Source organism: Setaria italica, chromosome II, assembly GCF_000263155.2.
Source record: "Setaria italica strain Yugu1 chromosome II, Setaria_italica_v2.0, whole genome shotgun sequence".
Lineage (NCBI taxonomy): Eukaryota > Viridiplantae > Streptophyta > Magnoliopsida > Poales > Poaceae > Setaria > Setaria italica.
In genome coordinates this window covers 41,006,766-41,025,269 of record NC_028451.1, presented here as the reverse complement: position 1 = coordinate 41,025,269, position 18,504 = coordinate 41,006,766, and the positions used below count along the sequence as shown (strand labels likewise).

At 45.7% G+C, this 18,504-nt stretch overlaps 3 protein-coding genes across 6 annotated transcripts; 1 reads left to right on the top strand and 2 right to left on the bottom strand.

The window, feature by feature from the left end:
- Positions 1-1,037: 1,037 nt before the first annotated feature.
- On the bottom strand, positions 1,038-3,807 carry LOC101786656 (ubiquitin). The gene is made up of 4 exons (XM_004957703.3): positions 3,586-3,807; positions 2,739-2,952; positions 1,707-1,773; positions 1,038-1,299 (listed from the first exon to the last, which is right to left on the bottom strand). Exons 1-4 carry the CDS (start codon positions 3,686-3,688, stop codon positions 1,258-1,260), a joined length of 426 nt encoding a protein of 141 aa, XP_004957760.1. The 5' UTR covers positions 3,689-3,807; the 3' UTR covers positions 1,038-1,257.
- Positions 3,808-10,521: 6,714 nt separating this feature from the next.
- LOC101786261 (ubiquitin) lies at positions 10,522-12,169 on the bottom strand. The gene is made up of 4 exons (XM_004957702.2): positions 12,000-12,169; positions 11,641-11,854; positions 11,219-11,285; positions 10,522-10,780 (listed from the first exon to the last, which is right to left on the bottom strand). Exons 1-4 carry the CDS (start codon positions 12,100-12,102, stop codon positions 10,754-10,756), a joined length of 411 nt encoding a protein of 136 aa, XP_004957759.1. The 5' UTR covers positions 12,103-12,169; the 3' UTR covers positions 10,522-10,753.
- A 2,103-nt stretch (positions 12,170-14,272) lies between these two features.
- On the top strand, positions 14,273-18,077 carry LOC101785594. 4 transcript variants are annotated; one of them, XM_012844177.3, is made up of 4 exons: positions 14,274-15,243; positions 15,355-15,775; positions 16,614-16,948; positions 17,801-18,077. In XM_012844177.3, the coding sequence occupies exons 1-4, from the start codon at positions 14,731-14,733 to the stop codon at positions 17,849-17,851; spliced, it is 1,320 nt and encodes a 439-aa protein (XP_012699631.1). In that variant the 5' UTR covers positions 14,274-14,730; the 3' UTR covers positions 17,852-18,077. The 4 variants fall into 4 exon arrangements, with proteins under 4 accessions (XP_022679527.1, XP_004957758.1, XP_012699631.1 ...); XM_022823791.1 differs by having other exon boundaries at positions 14,275-14,485; positions 14,612-15,775; XM_022823792.1 differs by having other exon boundaries at positions 14,273-15,775; positions 16,614-16,947.
- The last annotated feature ends 427 nt before the right edge of the window (positions 18,078-18,504 follow it).

Below are 18,504 nucleotides of genomic sequence, written 5' to 3'. Positions count from 1 at the left end.
CCACAGGTATCTGGTCTTGGAGTCCGCCAATCCTCAGTGCAGGGGGCGGGCGCAAATATTTGCAGTCACATCCCATCAGCGCCTCTAGTAACGGAGCAAGTTACTAATTCACCACTGCTGCTGCTCAAGGATTCAGTGTAAATAAAGAGATGAAACAAAAGAAATATGAACAAAACTTACATGGCCAATCCACAAAACAACCCAAGGATCACATGTTCATATGCACTCATGCAGGGGTACCAGTCTACAATACTTGCAAACTCCTTCAAAGGTTCATGGTTGTGCTGTTTTTCTATCTTTTCAGAATCACTGGCTAAGACCTACTTACCTTCAAACGCAACAACTAAACCGTGAGGATTCAAGTTCTATAAGCAAGTTCATCACTCATTAGTAGCAATGTTGCTAATGCTAGTTGTGCTCCTCACCGATCGCTAGCAATGATTCTGCTACTGCTAGTGAGTTCACTACTAATAACGAATGCTCACCGGATAAGGCATCTGCAGACTGCAGTCTACACTTAGGCAACAGAAACCTTTATCCTACTGATTATTCTTATCCTCCCTCTTCTTCCAGACTAAACAAATCACTCCGAAAGAGTGACAGAAGTTTCTGCATCCAGCCAAAAGAACTTTGGCCAGCAGGCAGCAGCTACAGTAAACAGTGCAATTTGCTACTGCAGCGCTGCTCAAGGATATAGTGTACAAAAAACCTACGGATGAAACAGAACCAGCCCAGAGCACAACTCAGGAGTCATTTGTTCAAATGCACACCCCTATCGTCCTATGCAAACAGGCAACAGCCAGGATTCAAGTGCCACAAGCAAGTTCATCACCAGTTAATGTTGCTGCTGCTGCTGCTACTGGTTGAGTTTTTCACCAATAACTAGCAAAGTGTTACTACCATTCTGGATCATTCATTTGCAATTCACATAAGAGACAACAGAAACAATATAGATGCCTTTGCCCAACTAGTTGTTCTCATCCTCCTTCCAAACTGAACAACTCAAGCATTCGGAAAGAGTGACAAGCGTTTCAGCATTCAACCAAAAGGACTTTCACTAGCATTTCATAGGCATGCCACAGCACGCATTGAAACAGCATCGAGTACTCAAAAGAGAAGGTTCAGCATATAGATGGGAACTTAAACTAGGACAAAACTAACAGCTCTGATAGAAATGCTAAGATAAGTTGGTTCAACTGATGCATGACGCTTTCAGATGGCACTCCAGAATGTCACTTCTCTCGCTTTCCAAATGATTCATATGGAATACTTGCTGATGAACTTCTTCTTTGACCTCAGCTGAAAAGAACGTAGGGGGCAAAAATCAAAAGAATGAACAAACAATCATATACTGTGCATAGATGTTTTACAAACTGTTCTAAAACAGGACATGGTTCAGCATAGTAAATATAGACAAATTAAGACACTAGTGCAAGCATTACATGAATAATTGAACCTGGGTATAAATTCCAATAACATCTAAACTGATTCAACACTATCAATATAATTGGAGCACAATGATGCCATTTTGTATCAACTCTTAAACAAGCACATATGATGACTTAAGTGATTAGCATGGGCCATGCTACAAAACCAAGAATATGAACGGTGTAAAGCTAAGATGAGTAAAGCCAAGAACATTAATAATGCTGGCCTACATACAGAACACTTGGATTGGATGGCAGGGGAAAACAAGGCTTAATTACCTCGCTGCTGTAGCCACACTTCTTCTTGCGGCAGTTTGTAGTCCTGAGGGGAAGGCGCGCATAGCACCTGCAAAGACATTACAAGCACACAATCTTAAGCTAAAAAAAGAGGCTGAAGAGGCACGCAATATCAAGTGCTAATCCACACATAACCATAATAATGCAAGGGAAACAGGCAAACAGCACAAAACTTAGTAATATTAACAGGCACATGTAAATGGTGATAAAACAGTGATCAAATAATTTTGCTGTATAGCTAGCTCATAAGGCAACTGTCCATATCTTATGATTCATCCCTAGATTTAACAATAATAACTCTGGTACTCTACAAACAAGGCATGGTTGCATACTGAGATAGTGAGACGAACTATCGAATTGAAACAAACAAGCCAGAATCGAAAGGCAATCAAACTTCATTTTGCAGTTTATATCATTGCGGAGCACATGTAGCTAATTAGCAGTTCATATAAATCATGGCATCAATCTCATAACATATATATCATTTCTCGAGCAATACTGAAACAGGACAGGACTATACATCAAAACTTTTACAGATCGAGCTCTTGGGTTCAGTTACCTCGATCTTAAACAAGACATACTATACCAAATGAATCATAAGGTAACTGTGCATATCTTATGATTCATCCCTAGGTTTAACAATAACAACTCTACAAACAAGGCATAGCTGCATACTAAGAATTTGTTTCTCGAAATGGCATACTGAGATGACCTATCAAAATTGAAACAACAAGCCAGAATCGAAAGGCATGTATGAAGCTTCATTTTGCAGTCTATATCATTGCGGCAGCACAGGTATCTAATTAGCACTTCATATAAATCACGGCATCAATCCCATTACATATCATTTCCAGGCAGTACTATATCACGGCATCAATCCCATTACATAGCATTTGGAGTATTTCTTGGGCTCAGTTAGCTAGATCTTAAGCAAGACATACTGTAACAAATGCAATGATGGCATCATCATAGAAAGATCAGTAGAGTTAGCAGAATCGAGGCCTCGATACGTACTTGCGGCAGACGATCTTGGCCTCATTGTGCTTGCGGGCAAGGTTGATGAGGTCCCACGGGACGGACAAGTTGGGGTAGCCGCCCCTGCCGCCGCCGCGGAGTCGGAGCACCAGGTGCAGCGTGGACTCCTTCTGGATGCTGTAGTCGGCCAGCGTGCGGTCGTCCTCCAGCTGCTTCCCCGCGAAGATGAGCCGCTGCTGGTCCGGCGGGATGCCTGCAAAATAAATCGGTTATTACGCAACGATTTTCATGGCCGATTGGTTCAGTACTACTCGTCAGGGAGATTGAGTTCTAAAGCAGGGATCTGGTCAGTTCAAATGAGCTCAGGAATCATCAAGAAGAATCTGATGGAACTCTCATAAGCACAATTAGCAAAGCAAGGCAATCAGGCCCTTTCTTTGACCCTATCAAAAATAAAAGTTATGATTATTCAGCTTAATATATCCAGATCGAAACATCAGATTGCTCTGTTATAACCTAAGACATGTAAAGGCGGGAACTTGAACATCCCAGCGCATGCAAGGGCCGGTAACGAACACATCAAAAACCCCAAAAGGAGCAGGCTTTCAAGCATTAAACGCAGGAGGTGGAGCAAGAAGCGCGCGGCGGTGACCCGAAATAACGCAGAGAGGAGGAACCGAGGACGCGATCAACCCAACCACATCGATTCTCACGAAACAACAAGGCGTGCGAGGAAGGGTAATCAAACTTCAAACACATCGAGAGTTCGAGACCAAAGAAAGGGGCAAGCTTTCGACGGACTTCGGAGCAACAGATAGACGACGAAGCTGGAGGGAGGAGAGACGACGCAAGCGGGGCGGCGGTCGGCGTGGTTTGTAGTAGTTACCTTCCTTGTCCTGGATCTTGGCCTTGACGTTGGCGACGGTGTCGCTGCTCTCGACCTCCAGCGTGACGGTCTTCCCCGTCAGCGTCTTCACGAAGATCTGCATCTCCGCCGGCGGATCGCTCGCTTCCTCCCTCTCGATCGCGGCGGGGGCGGGAGTTTTGGGGGTGGTGGCGGCGGTAGTGGGAGGAGTGGAGCGCGGTGGACTGGCGGTGGAGCCTTTTTGTAGGCGAGGGGTGCAGTGGGGAGGTAACGCGGCCGCTACGAAACAGCAGGCTCCCCCTCCCGGCCGGGGAGTGGGTGACAGCGTGACACTGACGCGGGCGCTACGAAACCGTCCCGGGGAACGGCAACTCGGCGAGACCAACCCACGCGCATGGTCGCCGTACGTAGGCGGCAACGGAACGGAGAAGACGAAGGTGGGGGTGGCTGTCCGGGGGTGGGCTGGGCTTTTTACGGGCCGGCCTGGAGCACGGCCCAGGAGGAGTGTGCCGGCCCAATACTAGATATCATTTCACTTTCTGATTAAGGCGTTTTCTGATAGGTCTTTTTCTCAAACAATATGACCAACGGAATGATGCATGATACCTGCGGCGTAGCTACACGGTTTAAAATTTTCCCTTCGCAGTTTCAAAAAAAAATCCCTTGGCTAGGAGTAGTGACAGTTCGGAGGTTCCTTTTCTTGTTGCAGGACATCGAATCGTTTTATCACTTGTGACGCTTGTAGGGTGTGTTTTGCTTGGAGATAAAGTGAGACGGGATGATTCTGTCCCCATTTTTTGGTACGGGACGATCCTATTTCATGTTTGGTTGAGAATGATGAGTACGTCCTAGTTTTTTGTTTGGTACGAGGGATTGAGGGAATGGGATGAATGACGATTTTAACATCGTTAGGCATAATAAATGGACCTTACATGTCATACAAAAGTGGACCCACTTATCATTATCATTCCCTATTCCATATTTTTCTTTTTTTTCATCCCTCGCGAGCTCCTCCGAGCGGAGGCCATAGGCGCGGCCCGCCGGCTCGCTGGCGCCACCCCTCGGGGTCAACCTCACCGGCGCGGAGGCCGTGGCCGTGGCCCGTCAGCGCGCCACCGCTGCCCCTTCGGGGTTGACCTCACCGGCGCGGAGGCCGTGGCCCGCAGGCGCATCACCGCCGCCCCTCCGGGGTCGAGCTCCCCCGTGCGGAGGTCAGCCCCCGCGCCTCGCCTGGTGAGCTCACGCGCGCAGGCCGCAGTGGAGCCCGCCCAGGCCGCGGCGGAGCTCGCATCCGCAGGTCGCGGCGGATCTCGCCCGCGCTCGTCGTCGCCTCGTCCCCGCCGCCCAAAATCGCCCCCTCCGCCGACGGCTATCCACCGCCCAAGCTCGGCCCCTCCGCCGGTGGCTGTCCGTCGCCCAACTTGGCACCCTTCGCCGGTGCAAACGAACGGCGCGTGATGGGGGCGAAGTGGGATGCCCCCGTCCGCTCGTTTTGATGGGATGGAGGCATCCCGCATCTGGAGGGTATATTCCCTCCTGGTGATGTCCCCGTCCCACCTGTCTCCAAACCAAACGTGGGACGAAGTGGGATTATCCAGTCCCGTCCCACTTCGTGCCTTGAACCAAACGCACAAGTAGATTCCCAGCCCACCGGTAAAATCGCCCACGTTGCAGTCGTGCCACTCTCTCATATACTTTCACCTCAGTCTCATCTGCTGACGCAAACACATTTGAATTTTGAAATCACCTTTTGATCAGCTGCTACCTGCTACTGATGACGGAGCAAGTTACACTGCTACTGCTATGGAATCAGTGGCGAAAAACACCCTACGAATAAAACAGAGCCTGTTCAGAACATGCTTCGAGGTCTCAACTCTCAAGGATCATATAATTGTGCTTGTTTTCTATATTTTCAGACTAAATTACTATGTGCAGCCTACCGTCTACCCAAAACCTCCAGTCTTTATCGTTCCAAGAAAAAATCTCTAGTCTTTAGCGACAACGTGACATATTAGCAGTTGTTGCCCTGTTAGCAACTCCCCTCACCTACACGCAAAACCCACCCATTAGTGATCGATTATTAAAATTGACAAAAGTAAAACTGTACTCAAATAAATTTTTACCATAGAACTCAACAAACTTGCCAGCAGCAACATCATGCTTCCTAAAGAATTTGTGTCATTGTCAAGACTAGGCAATTTCCATAACAGTTTAAATCACCACATGATCACTGGCTGTCCGTTCAGAAAAAATTTCGTATCGGATAAAACTAAAAGAAAGGTTCATATGTAGTAGTTGAAATCACGTTACTCCCTTCCTTTCAAATTGTGACGTTTTGGCTAGATATACAGTTGTTTTTACTATGTATTTAGACATAGTGTATAGGTGCATGGCACGAATTATGAATTAAAAAAGCTAAAACGACCTACAATTTGGAATGGAAGAAGTATATATTAGTTTGAAGAAGAGCATTATCTGCTCTTACTACGTCAGCTTGTACTAACTACGGAATGATCAACTACTAGGTCCACTGGAATCCGGAAGCGAATAACAAAAGGGTGAAATTTTGAGAAATATTAGAAGATGATCTGTCACATACTCACATGACCATTCTTGCATGGTGATTCTAATCTAATAGGAGTACCTACCAAGTGGGGTCAATCTAGCCAGGATCTGCGCCAACAGGCAACAAGAGCTGCAGGTAGGTACTACTAGTATAGTAAGAATAAGATAACTCGTAACTAGCATGAGAAGCACTGAAGTCAATTAACAAACAACTCCGAAAGCAGATTACAGGTACCATTCATACATAGCCTGGTGGCAATGCAAGTACCAGGTACGAAATTAAACAACAAGTGAGGCTCACTGAAACCTCAGAAACCACATCCACCGACCACCAAATTCGCCAAGATCAGGCTCCTGAACTCAAGACAGACACCAACACAACAGACAGTAACACAAGGATTGCCACTCACTCACTGCTCTGCTCCAGCGACGGTCCTAGGAGCTGAGCCGTCGTCCGCATGGCGTCGGTCAGCAGGACCGCCTGCTCCTTGGTCTCATCGGTTCTCCACACCCTGAAGTCCTCACCAGCGACGAAACCAGGGTCGATGCTCCATCGCCACAGCATCACCATCGGGTATGGCCCGTGCAAGTCTCCCTGGGGATCCTCATAGTGCCACATGTTCAGAGTGTCCATGGAGAGCCTGGGCATAGGCCTGCGCGCGTCCACATCGTCGTCTCCGTGTGCTCTTGCGGTGGCATCTGCGTCGAGTGAGTTCATCAAAACAACTCTGGTTAGGGAAAAAGGAACATACTTTACTTATAGTTTAATATAATGCTGACATATGAAATGGAGAACTTTTAGCCTACTATATACATATATATGAACTAGTACTGGATTGCATTGTACTACTAATCTTTTTAATTCTCACGCATGCAGTTCATCATTTGCACCAGCGGTGGTACTGAGGCAATTACCCTGAAACTGGTGGAAACATCCACAGTAGTAGAGAAAAACACTGAAGGAACTAAGTTTAACAAAACCATTTACACATAAAGCCTAATCAGCACCAGCAAAAGGAACTGGAATACCAACAGGAAGCTCAATTAAACATGCCAGCATTCTAGACATGGTTTTTTTTTACATCTCCACAATTCATTCGGGGAAACCAATAACAAAAGTTAGCAATCTATAAAGACAAACACACAGCTCAATGAAGTCATATCATGAACAACTTTGCACTACTCTGTGGCTATACTACAATGGAACATAGGACATCGTTTGGCAAATAGTCACAGTGAATAACTTAATTGCCTAACGCATTGTTTCTGCACTACATACGAGGACAAGAAAGCAGCAAGTACCTCCGGTGTAGAAACCCGCAAAGGGATAAATCTCGAAGTGACGGACACCTTGGCACAGCAGCCTTGATTGCATCGACTCGAGCTGGATCATGAACACACCACCAGCCTCAGCCCACACAAAGATTGCATTGCCCTCCTCATGAAACCCCAGCAATGACGCCTGTTCCTGCATCGGCTTCCTCGGGGGGAGGCGGCCGTCCAGTTGAACGGACCTGTACATCGACCATCCACAGGCGTTCTCGCTGTCCCTCTTCCACAGCATGATGCCGACCTCTGTGGCCATGGCGAACCCAAGCTCCTTTGCCTCGGTCAGCACAAGCTGGCATTGCCAGTAGAGACACCCTGCTGCACACGCTGGCACCGAGATCGCCGCTAAGTTGCGCGTCACCGCGTCGAACTCGAGGATGCGGCTCCCCGGAAGCAACCAGTACACGGCGCCGTTGCCGGCAAGCGTGCCGGGCTTCGTCGCGATGCCGGCCGCGGCCATGAACGGCACCTGCACGGTGATGATGGGGCTCCACGTGCCGGACTCCGACGAGTAGACGGCGGCGAGAGCCCGCCTGTGGTGTGTCGACGGAAGCAGCTTAAACCACACCAGGACTACCTGGAAGTGGCTGGACCGGCAATCGCGCTCGTGGCCGCATGAGCAGAGCACCGCCCCGTGGCGGACGTCCGCGGCATCCGGCGGCAGAGGCGCGCGGCGGCGCTCGCCGGTCATGGGGTCCCACACCAGGACCTCGTGGCGGGGTCCCGCCGGACCGAGGAGAAGCGCCCGGCCGTGGCGGCAGTCGAGGAACCTCCACCTCCGGTGGTCCCGGCCGAACGGCACGCGGAAGGGCGAGGCCGGTACGCGGTCGGGAGGGTCGACGGCGGCGACGAAGCGGCGATCGGGCCCGCCCAGGTAGCTGTTGTGGAATAAGCCGAGGAGGGGCGGCGCCGCGCGGTGGAACGCGCGGAAGTCGCGGAGGAAGCTCTCGGAGGTGGCGGACGAGCGCCAGCGCTTGCAGACGAGGGAGGCGCGGGGGAGGGAGGAGGGCCGCGGCGGGAGGTGGCGGAGGATCACCGTAATGAGGTCGTCGTTTTCCAGCACCGAGGACACGGAGGACGGGGACGGCCAAGGGGGGATGGGCTCGGGCTCAGGGCCCTCGGGCCCGTGCTCCGGCTCGGATTCAGACATTTTGATTTGGGCAGAATTTGAAGGATGGCCTAGCAGGTTGACGCGAAATTCAGATTCAAGATCTAGGTTTCCTCCAGCAAATCCTGTACGAGGCATCAAATGAAGGATTTCACTGACCATAGGAGGTGAAGGATCATCGATTGGATGGTGCTACAATATGGGTATCATGGCAACAACTTAGTGGTGAAAGACGGCGGAAAGTCGCCGGAGACAATAAAGGAAGGGCTCGCCGTAGGAGGTGAAGGACCATCTATGGTGCTAGCATACAGGTATCATGGCGACAACTTAGTGGTGAAAGGCGGCGGAAAGTCGCCGGAGACAATAAAAGGTAGGATTCCACCTAAGCTCGATGGTGTTTGGCAGCAGATGGTCCGTAGCAAGGAGGAGTTGAGTGGTGGCGGCGGAAGTACTAATAGGGGTTGATGATGTTGGAGAAGAAGCTAGGGTTATTGGGTGGAAGATCTCAAATCTGGATTGTCAGTTGAATAGCTTGGAAATCAAGTGCTTTGGGCCTCTAAACCACTTGTTCGTGGGTTAAATCTGGATCGTGGTTGAATTTTGATAAATGGTTTGGAAATTAAGTGCTTTGGGCCTTTGACCACTTGTTTGTGGTTAAATGGGCCCATTTTCATGATCCAGGCCTTTTCAAATTCATGTATTAGTTATCATAAGAATATCATAAAAAATTACCGAACAAGTCTAGATTTACACTATAAAATTTTTTCATGTATTTTTTGTTAGCATAGGAGAATTAAGACATTTTTCTAGATGAGTGATCCCACATCTTAGGATCGAGTTTTATCATCGTTGTGGCTAAAAAAAATCAAGCTAGCACCTAACTTACCGCAACGTAGCAATACATGCATATGAACTAAACAAAACCTAATTCTTTACTAACTAAACAAACCCTATTAATGAAAATTTTAGATCAAACTAAATTCTGTTACAATCCATATCAATTTCATATATGGAAGTTCAATTTACACCCTTCAATTACCATGACAGTCCAATTCTAACCACAAACTACAAAATGGACACTGAGCAACGTCCAACTATTAAAACCGGGAAAAAAGGATAGTTGGTTTAAAATGTGGGTTTTTATTTTTCTTATCTTAAAAAAATTAAAACCTTGCTAAATCCTAAAATTCATAACTAATTCATTTTATTCATTTTAAATAAAAATATCAAATCAGGTAATTAATTTTGAATAGATGGACACATGATCATCATGAAGCTTGTATCGAGATAAAGTTTAGATGTGCAGGCACCATGATCTTTCGATGGATGAAGAAAAAGATGGACAAACCATTTTCCTGTAGTATACATGAGGGAGATGGCTGTTTTGTGTGAGATCCTAGAGTTTTATGTAACACTGATATATCTAATGTGTCATGTGTGTAGCAGTGGGTTTAAATGGAAGTTTTTTTCCCACCAAAGGCATCATCCTATCAATGACCTTGTGAACTTGTTTTCGGTAAGTATAATACTTGTGATGCTAATTTGTCTCTTATGATGATTTCGCCTCTTGTAAATTTTGTCTTTTGGATTTGAATGGAATTAATCCGGGTTTTTTTTACCATGACCTTGCAAGTATAGGATCCTTTTGACAGCATAGCATAGGTTAAATATCCCAACTGTGAGTACATGAAATTGGCACCGGTAGAAGAGAGGTATGATTGATTGAAAAGACGCATGCCTTGGAAAAACTAAAGGCATCTTAACCCAAGATGAACAACAGCCTTCAGGCTTCAACGACTCATCCACGCATGTACTGATGCACTAACACTCACCTTGCGCTGGTTTTATTTTAGTCCTTCCAGAATCACTGGAGTCAATGCAACCTACCCAAACCCAACAATCAAGACAACGCCAATAGTAACATGCATAAGTAGCATGTGATGTGAGCAATGCAGTTCATTCATAAGTAAATTCACAAAAAAAAACAAGAAACATATATCCAGCAAAAACATCCACGTAACAATGCCACTGCCACGCCACACAATGATACTGAGTTCTCGAAAGAGTAAACAAGGTTCATAACATCCAAAGTAGGTCAAAACTAAAACCCTGACAAAATTTATTCAGCTGATGCATGGCGCCTTGAGATGACACTCCAGATTGTCGCTTGTGAGCTTTCCAAATGGCTCACATGAGCTTCTTCTTTACCCTCAGCTGAAAAGTGATGTTGGAAAGATATATTAGATCAAAGGACAGACCGAAGTTGTTCACTATTTTAACTTAATTCTGTTGTTTGCTGCTATATAGTTAAATCTACAAGTATATATTGTTGCACAAAACATTGTAAAATGAAATGATAGTTTGGCATAGTGGATATGGAGCATATATAGTATAAAACGAAAAAGATCGAGCAAGCAGAACATAAAATCAAAACTTAGCTATGAAATTCCAATGGCGTTTGACGAGATACATTACTATATCCAAAAGGAACACAATGCTGCATACCCTTGAAAACTGAGACAAGCACCATGGAAATAACAGGTGACAAACACAGATTTCCATGGAAATACTACCGTTCCTAATATTACTGGGATGTGCTGATGACCCAAATATGACTCATGTGGAAGAAAAATTAAAGGATAAGGCTCTCACCGCGTTGCTGTGGCCACACTTCTTCTTGCGGCAGTTGGTGGCCTTGGGGTGAAGCCGTGCGTAGCACCTGAAAATCAGACATTGAAAAAAAAATGAGCATCGATTAAACTGCTTAACCGAAAATTGAGAAAGGCTGAACACGCATGCAGGCTATAACATCATATTTGCTGTTAGAAACTTAGAATAACAGATAGATCTGGAAGATTTAGCTAGCTCGTAAAGAAGGCAAATCCACGTACTAAATGATTCAGTGACTCAGAGTAGACAGAAGCATATATTGCGTGGCAAATTAACAAACTATAGATCACCATAATTACACACAGGCGCAAATACAGATCCATTGAGACATTGAGTTACCCCGACCTAAACTAAACTAAACCAACATTCATAGAACGAGATGGAGCAGCGTTATATATACTTACTTGCGGCAGATCATCTTCTTCTCATTGTGCTTGCGGGCAAGGTTGATGAGGTCCCACGGGACGCGCATGGTGGGGTATCCGCCCCTGCCGCCGCCGCGGAGGCGGAGCACCAGGTGCAGCGTGGACTCCTTCTGGATGTTGTAGTCGGCCAGGGTGCGGCCGTCATCCAGCTGCTTCCCGGCGAAAATGAGCCGCTGCTGGTCCGGCGGGATGCCTGCGAAATTCAAGGAGGCAAAACATTTCCAGCCGATTAGTACCGCAACTCCAAGACCATCGGAATTTCTTCAGGCTCGATCAAAAGTACACAAACGATCGAAGGAAGGATGATGAGGCGGCGGTGGCGGCGGAGGATAGATCACCTTCCTTGTCCTGGATCTTGGCCTTGACGTTTTCCACGGTGTCGCTGCTCTCGACCTCGAGCGTGATCGTCTTCCCCGTCAGCGTCTTCACGAAGATCTGCATCTTCGCCGGTGGCTTTGCGATCCCGGGTAGTGTGGTGGTGGGAGATCAGAGAGATGAACTGGTGTGGAGAGAGGCGTTCTATGATGATGGCGGCGGACGTGGTCTCCTTTATGTAGAGGGAGGGAGGTGAACGTGCCCGTTACGGAACCCTTCGAAGCGGCGAAATCCGCGGCGCCATCGACGCCGCGAATCCGCCGTGCGTGCGGGTGCGCGCGGCAGGGTTGGTTGCCATGCGATTTGCGAAATGCGAAGAGAGGAAATGAGGGGAGGCGAGGAGGCCGGTCGCGCAAGGCCTGCTGCATTGTGCACCCGCTAGAGAGGCCGGGCCGTCCGTGGAGCACGCAGGCCACCTCTCCTCCTATGGCCCAATTAGCAATGGCCATGGCCGTCTAGGACGATTATTTTATTTATATTTATATATTTTTTATTTTAGTGTTTTGCAGATAATTAATAATTATCTGGGCAAAAGAAATTAAAAACCTATATATAGCCGACTTCAAGTGGCGGAATTTTGTTACCAATGGACCTTAGAAAAATTATAAATTTTTCATATGAACTCGGATGAGACAAGATTTATAAAAAATTGTAGAGCTGGATGAAATCTTAATTTTATAGTTCATAATATTTTCATCAAGATGATTTGAAAGGAAAATATTGTGGATTATAAAGTTATAGACCTTGGCGAGCTCTATAATTTTTGTTCGAATTTTATCTCCATCTTTATCTCCATCTGATTTCATATAAAAAGTTATAATTTTTTAAGATGTATCGTGCAGAGAAAATACATAAGAGGAATCCTACCCATTGACGGCCATATCAGGTTTTCATGTAGGCATATCTGTTTTTTTTCCAGCAATTATGTTTCCAAAACACTAAAATAAATGTATAATGAGATAAGGATACCCACGGGTCCCTACCGACCAAGATATTGGTTGACTCTGACAAGTGGGCCCTCTTGACCATGCCGTGCGGGCTAAGGCATAAAGATATGTGGAGCACAAGTTCAGAGACTGGGCGAACGGATTCTGCCCAGATACCACGAGATACTTATTGTAAACCGACTTAGATTGCTTTTCATATAGCAAGATTAGATCCTATCCGATTGTAACCTTAGATCGTCAACCGCAGCCAGGGGCACCCCCGAGCTCGGGGACCTCAACTCATCCCACCTCGGATCAACTCTTCGCACCTATGATCAGCAATACAATCCACTAGAACACAGGACGTAGGGTATTACTCTTCGGAGATCCGAACTTGTCTAAACCTTGCGCCACTATGTTACCATTTGAGTTCTTGATCTCACGATCTCCCCCGTCTATAAATCTACCACCTGAGTAACCCCCTGTGGACTGCCGATCACTAAATCTGACATATATAAATAAAAAAATAATCTCAAGGAGATCGAGTTGAGAATGGAGAATTTCGTGTGGATCGAACTTGTCCGCTCATCTATGAAAGCATATGTGTTAATGTCGACACATAGGCTTGCAAAGAGCTCAACATATTATTCTCTATATCGACACGTGTGGTTTCTTTAGAACTCTTATTCACCGGTTAAAATGAAGGAGCCTTTTTCAGGAAAAAGTTTCCTTTTCTTCTCTCTTCGTTGTGCCGATGTCTAGGTTTTTTAAGAGTAAAATTCACACATGGTATTCGAATTTGTTGACGTGTGTCATTTAGATTCTTGAACTATTAGAGTTGTGTCCTTAAATTTACTTGGCAGTTCGCACATAGTTCAAACCGTTCTATGAAGTGATGATACTTATACTTCGCATCTATATAGCATCCGTACAATAATTACTAAAAATAAGAAGTTTATTATAATCTACTTCACATTCCCTAACATCTTCCTTGTCACTCTTGGTAGTCCGAGCAAGAGTTCTAAGTAGTTCATCGAGTGCGGAGAGAGTAGTCATGTTAACATGACGCGTAGGCAAGTATACACTAAAATTGTTGGTAATTTAATTTTAAGTGGTATAATACAATTAACAAGTTTAGAGATCTATACTGCAAATCAATCATTAATTATTTAGATGCCACACCTGAATAAGGTGTAGCACTATTGGTGTATTTTACTTTGTCTTTATGATAATGCGATGTCTAGAGTCAGGGGTTGTATTTGAGGATCTTCAACATCGAGCGAATGGTGGTTGGGCAGCCGCTGCAATCTGCATCGAGCATCCTAATCCAATGTTTGGGATGTTATGGCGGAGCCAAATGTTTGAACTGGCAGAACAGGAAAAGCTCCTCCTGTGTGCTACTCATCTTTTTCTCTCCCGTTCAGCTTCTCTCTCGTGGTCGTGGCCTTCCGTTCATAGAGGCGACGACTGGCGAGCGGCGACGCCCTTCGCCGGGCCCGTCGCCAGCGACGAGCACGCACCAGGTAAGCCCGCCCGCTTTCTCCCCTTCCTTCCTGCTGAGCGAAACGGAGCGCCCCAAACCCTAAAGTAAGCTATTTGTATTCGGATCTGATCCCAACTTACTTCGATTTTCCTTTTTTGCAAAACATATCGGGTGTACATGCGTCCACCCATTTCCTATACCGAGTCCGCCCCTGGGTTCAGTTGAACCCCCATGGCACATTCCCCTGCTCAGTACTGAGCTCAACATTCAGCAATCATCAATCCTATGGAGGACGCAGCAGGAAGCATTCTTGCATCTCTCGGCCGCGTGCGCCTCGTTGATCTTGCAGCCTGCGAGGGCCTCCCTACAGAGAACTACAAGATATGTGTATCAACCCTGATGCAGTCCTTGGCTCAGTATTCAGCAGCCGTCATTCAGCTGCCTCCATCTGAAAGTGCCCTGTTAAGGTCCGGCCTGGACTCCGCTCGCCTCTTCTTCCATCAGCGTGGGTACAATCCTAGCGAGGCTGTCCACTCGGATGATGCTCGCGAATGGTGCAAGACCTCTGGTTACTATGTGGATCCTCAAATGTGGCTGGAAACGTATGATTACAGACCTGGGGTTACTGTAACAGATCGCAGTGGTGCCATGGAATTGCCTCCTTCGGGCCTACCTGACATATTTGCGGTGCTCGGTAAAGTTTCAAGAGATATTTTGGATGCAATCAGTTTCTCGTTGAATTTAAGAAGCTGTGCATTTACTGACATACTCGACAACATACCCTTGAGAAGCCAGGAGGTATCATCTTCTGTTCTTTCTGCATGCTGCCATTCAAGGCCGTCATTTGAAGTACAGCAGCATAGCATTGCTTCTCAAGATGATGGTCAGTTGCTCATATTTTCTGACCAGGATCAACAGGCGGATAAGACTTTGCTTACCCTAGTCAAGTCAGATAGGTCAGGTCTATATGTAAAAGACATGCATGGACACTGGATTCTTCTTGATGGGGATCTTGGTCCAAACGATGTTGTTGTGTATCCTGGCCTCGCACTTTATCAGGAAACTGCTGGCTATGTAAATCCAGCTGTATACAAGACGGAGGTTGGAAACTTACAGGGATGTATGTTCGGGCGATGTTCTTTGATCTTCAAGCTCATGCCTAGATCAGTTGCAAGGTTGAGTGGCTCAGAGATGAGAGCTGCTGGCCATGGTGTTGATGCTCAGTTTCAGGTACCCATATCAGTTAATGATTTCATGCAGACAGGTCATTCTGTTGATCAACTTTTTCCCAAGGATGACGAACCATCACCACATGCAGAACAGGATTCAGGTAACTAAGTGCCTATACATAAAGCTCCTGATGTGCCTCATGTCAGGATGCTCTCTCCTCCAAGCCATCCTCATTATATTAGAGTGCATCATAATATGGTTTTACCATCTGCTGGTTACATGGCTTGGAAGGAAAAAAAATGCTTACTGGCACCAACTACTCCTGCCTCATGTGTAACCGTTTGTATAACCAACACCTTTTGTATTTTTTTAGATGCAATAACACCTTTTGTACTTAGGTGTGTTTAGTGTGTGTTCTCAATTTATATGTGATACATGGTAAGATTTACTCCAACATAGGTGCATCTGGTCAAGTATGAGACCTTGGTATGATTCTACTCCACGCAAGTGAAAACACCCTAGTTGAAATAAAAGAATGGAGACCTACAACAAAAACAGCTGTGTTCTTATAGACTGCATATCATAGACCAGGCCTACTTCTCTAGACCATACCTAGGTTTAGGGTGATCTAGTTTATGGCAAGTTTCTTTGCATAGTGATATACCAAGACATCTCACTCATTATCACAGAATTTGGAACTGAGGGAACCCTACCTGTTGGTAACATTGTGTATTAGTAGATATGGTTTCCTTTATTCTAGCTTGACTATTACTGATCCATGTTATAGGACTCGAAGCCAAGGGCATGTCTTGTCTACTGTGTAAAACTTTTTTTGGAAGGACAAACTTGATATATTGGACCATACTAATAGGGATATATAATATCTAAATGTGGTTGATCCAATTTTCGTTGTTTATGTATATACCTGGGGTTTGGACCTCATAAAACTTTCTTTTATCGGAGTACTATGTATTTATAGCTTATTCAATTTGATCCAGCAACATTTAACTCTGCGATGAAGAAAAAGAATGGAAGTACAAGAACAAAGCCACTCCCTCCTTCTAAAAGACTTCGCCTAGAGGCGCAGAGGGTGCTCAAGGAGCGTGTTCAGGACATTGCAGACAAGAAAGGCATCAAGCTGAGATTTTGCAATATCAAAGAATGTGAAAGCCACATTCGGTCGTTGGATAGCCCTTGTGAGAATATCAGAACTGAAATTGGGTGGCCACAAGGGGTTCCGTTTGTCCATCCACATGACCTCCCAAACAAAGCAAAGCTTGGGTTTCTAGAAGCTTATGAACCTGGATGGACTGCCTCCCAGCAAGAAACAGAGTTAAGTTTTACTGAACCATAATAAGTGCGTTCTCGTCAACGTTCGGCATGATAGCATTAGTGAAGGTACAGTAGTTCTTCTTAGGTTTCAGAGTTTTCATTTTAGAGGTACTACATACAAGCAGAAAGAGCTGCTTGGTTTACAGGCATATATTTTGCATATATACATATTAGGGAAATATTTTCCAGTACAGCATGGGGCCGTGTGCTTGTGATTGCCATGTTTCTAAGCTACCCAACTAGTTACATATGTATATCTCAAAAAAAAAAAAACTAGTTACATATGTCTTGCAGAAGCAACCTGAGTCAGGTTTATCTGTTTTGTCAGTACCCTTGCATTGTGATACACATTCTGTAAACTCCTAGTTTCTGAACCCAGCCATTCTGTTGTTTACATTTCACCCCAGCAAAGTCAATAACTTATAAAGATTTGGCCTTGTGCTACCTCTGTCCAATACCTGCTCTGTATGGCAAATTGCCAATCGCACCAAGGGGAGCAGCCTCCTAAATATCATTTTGATTAGAGCAGTGACTGTAGGTTGTCCAGTTTAGAGTAATCTTGTTTTGCATTCCTATTCGCAGCACCATGGTCCTGAGCTTTCCAAGTTTCCATAGAGTAAAGTATACTCGAGAAGCAGCTGGCTAGTATGGCTAAGTCGTCTACCCATCTATTGTCAGCCATGGCCACTGCACTTACACAGAGTTTGGAACAATCTCTCAGGCTATGAAGCCATCAAGATATCCACTCGCACTGTTGTGCAATTGTTGGCTTGCATGTTGGCAATTTTGCATTTTCCAGTGCTTTTACGTGTTCCAGTGTACTAACATAGCTTAAATGAACTCTCTTCTGCAGGAGCCAGCCTCAGTAAATTTTGATGTGTTACCAACCTTGGACATGTTTTGAATTGTCAAGGCTGGTCGGCAATTTCCTTCCCTTTCATGTTGACGCAGCAGCAATTTATACTTACACCAATTACTGTAGCAATGTAAAGCAACTACCTACTGCCTAGATTGTTAATTGCGGCTACCAGTTACCATGTTTGGACTTGCAATAATTTCTCATTTACTGTTCAATGTGATTTTTCCCCCTGGATGAAAAGAAGAGTGAAAAAAAAATACTTCACTTCTGACGAGTTATCTGCAATGCGGAGTGACCCGAAGCTGGAAATTGCTTTGTAACCCACCTTTAGTTTGTCATTCGGCTTGAAAATTCAGGCCTGCTAGATCAATTTCTTTTCACGCCCCATTTGCTTAAGTCAGTGACTTTATTTCTCCAAGTAAATGCAATTTGTGGTGACACGAACAATTTCTGCTTCGCGTAAGCATGTTGATGGTAAATCAACGTGAGAGGAATCTGGCCTGGCTTTGGAGACTGAGGGCACATTTGGGTCCTCTCACGCAAAAGCGCTGCATCAACACAACGAGCAAGGACAAGCATTCCATGTTTTCTGTGCTAGCATGCTCTCAGCGGCGAGGCATAGATTCAGGAAAACAAAAAAAGAGAGAGAAAAAAAGTGGCGAGGCATAGAGGTCTCATGCATCAGCACCAGGCGCTAC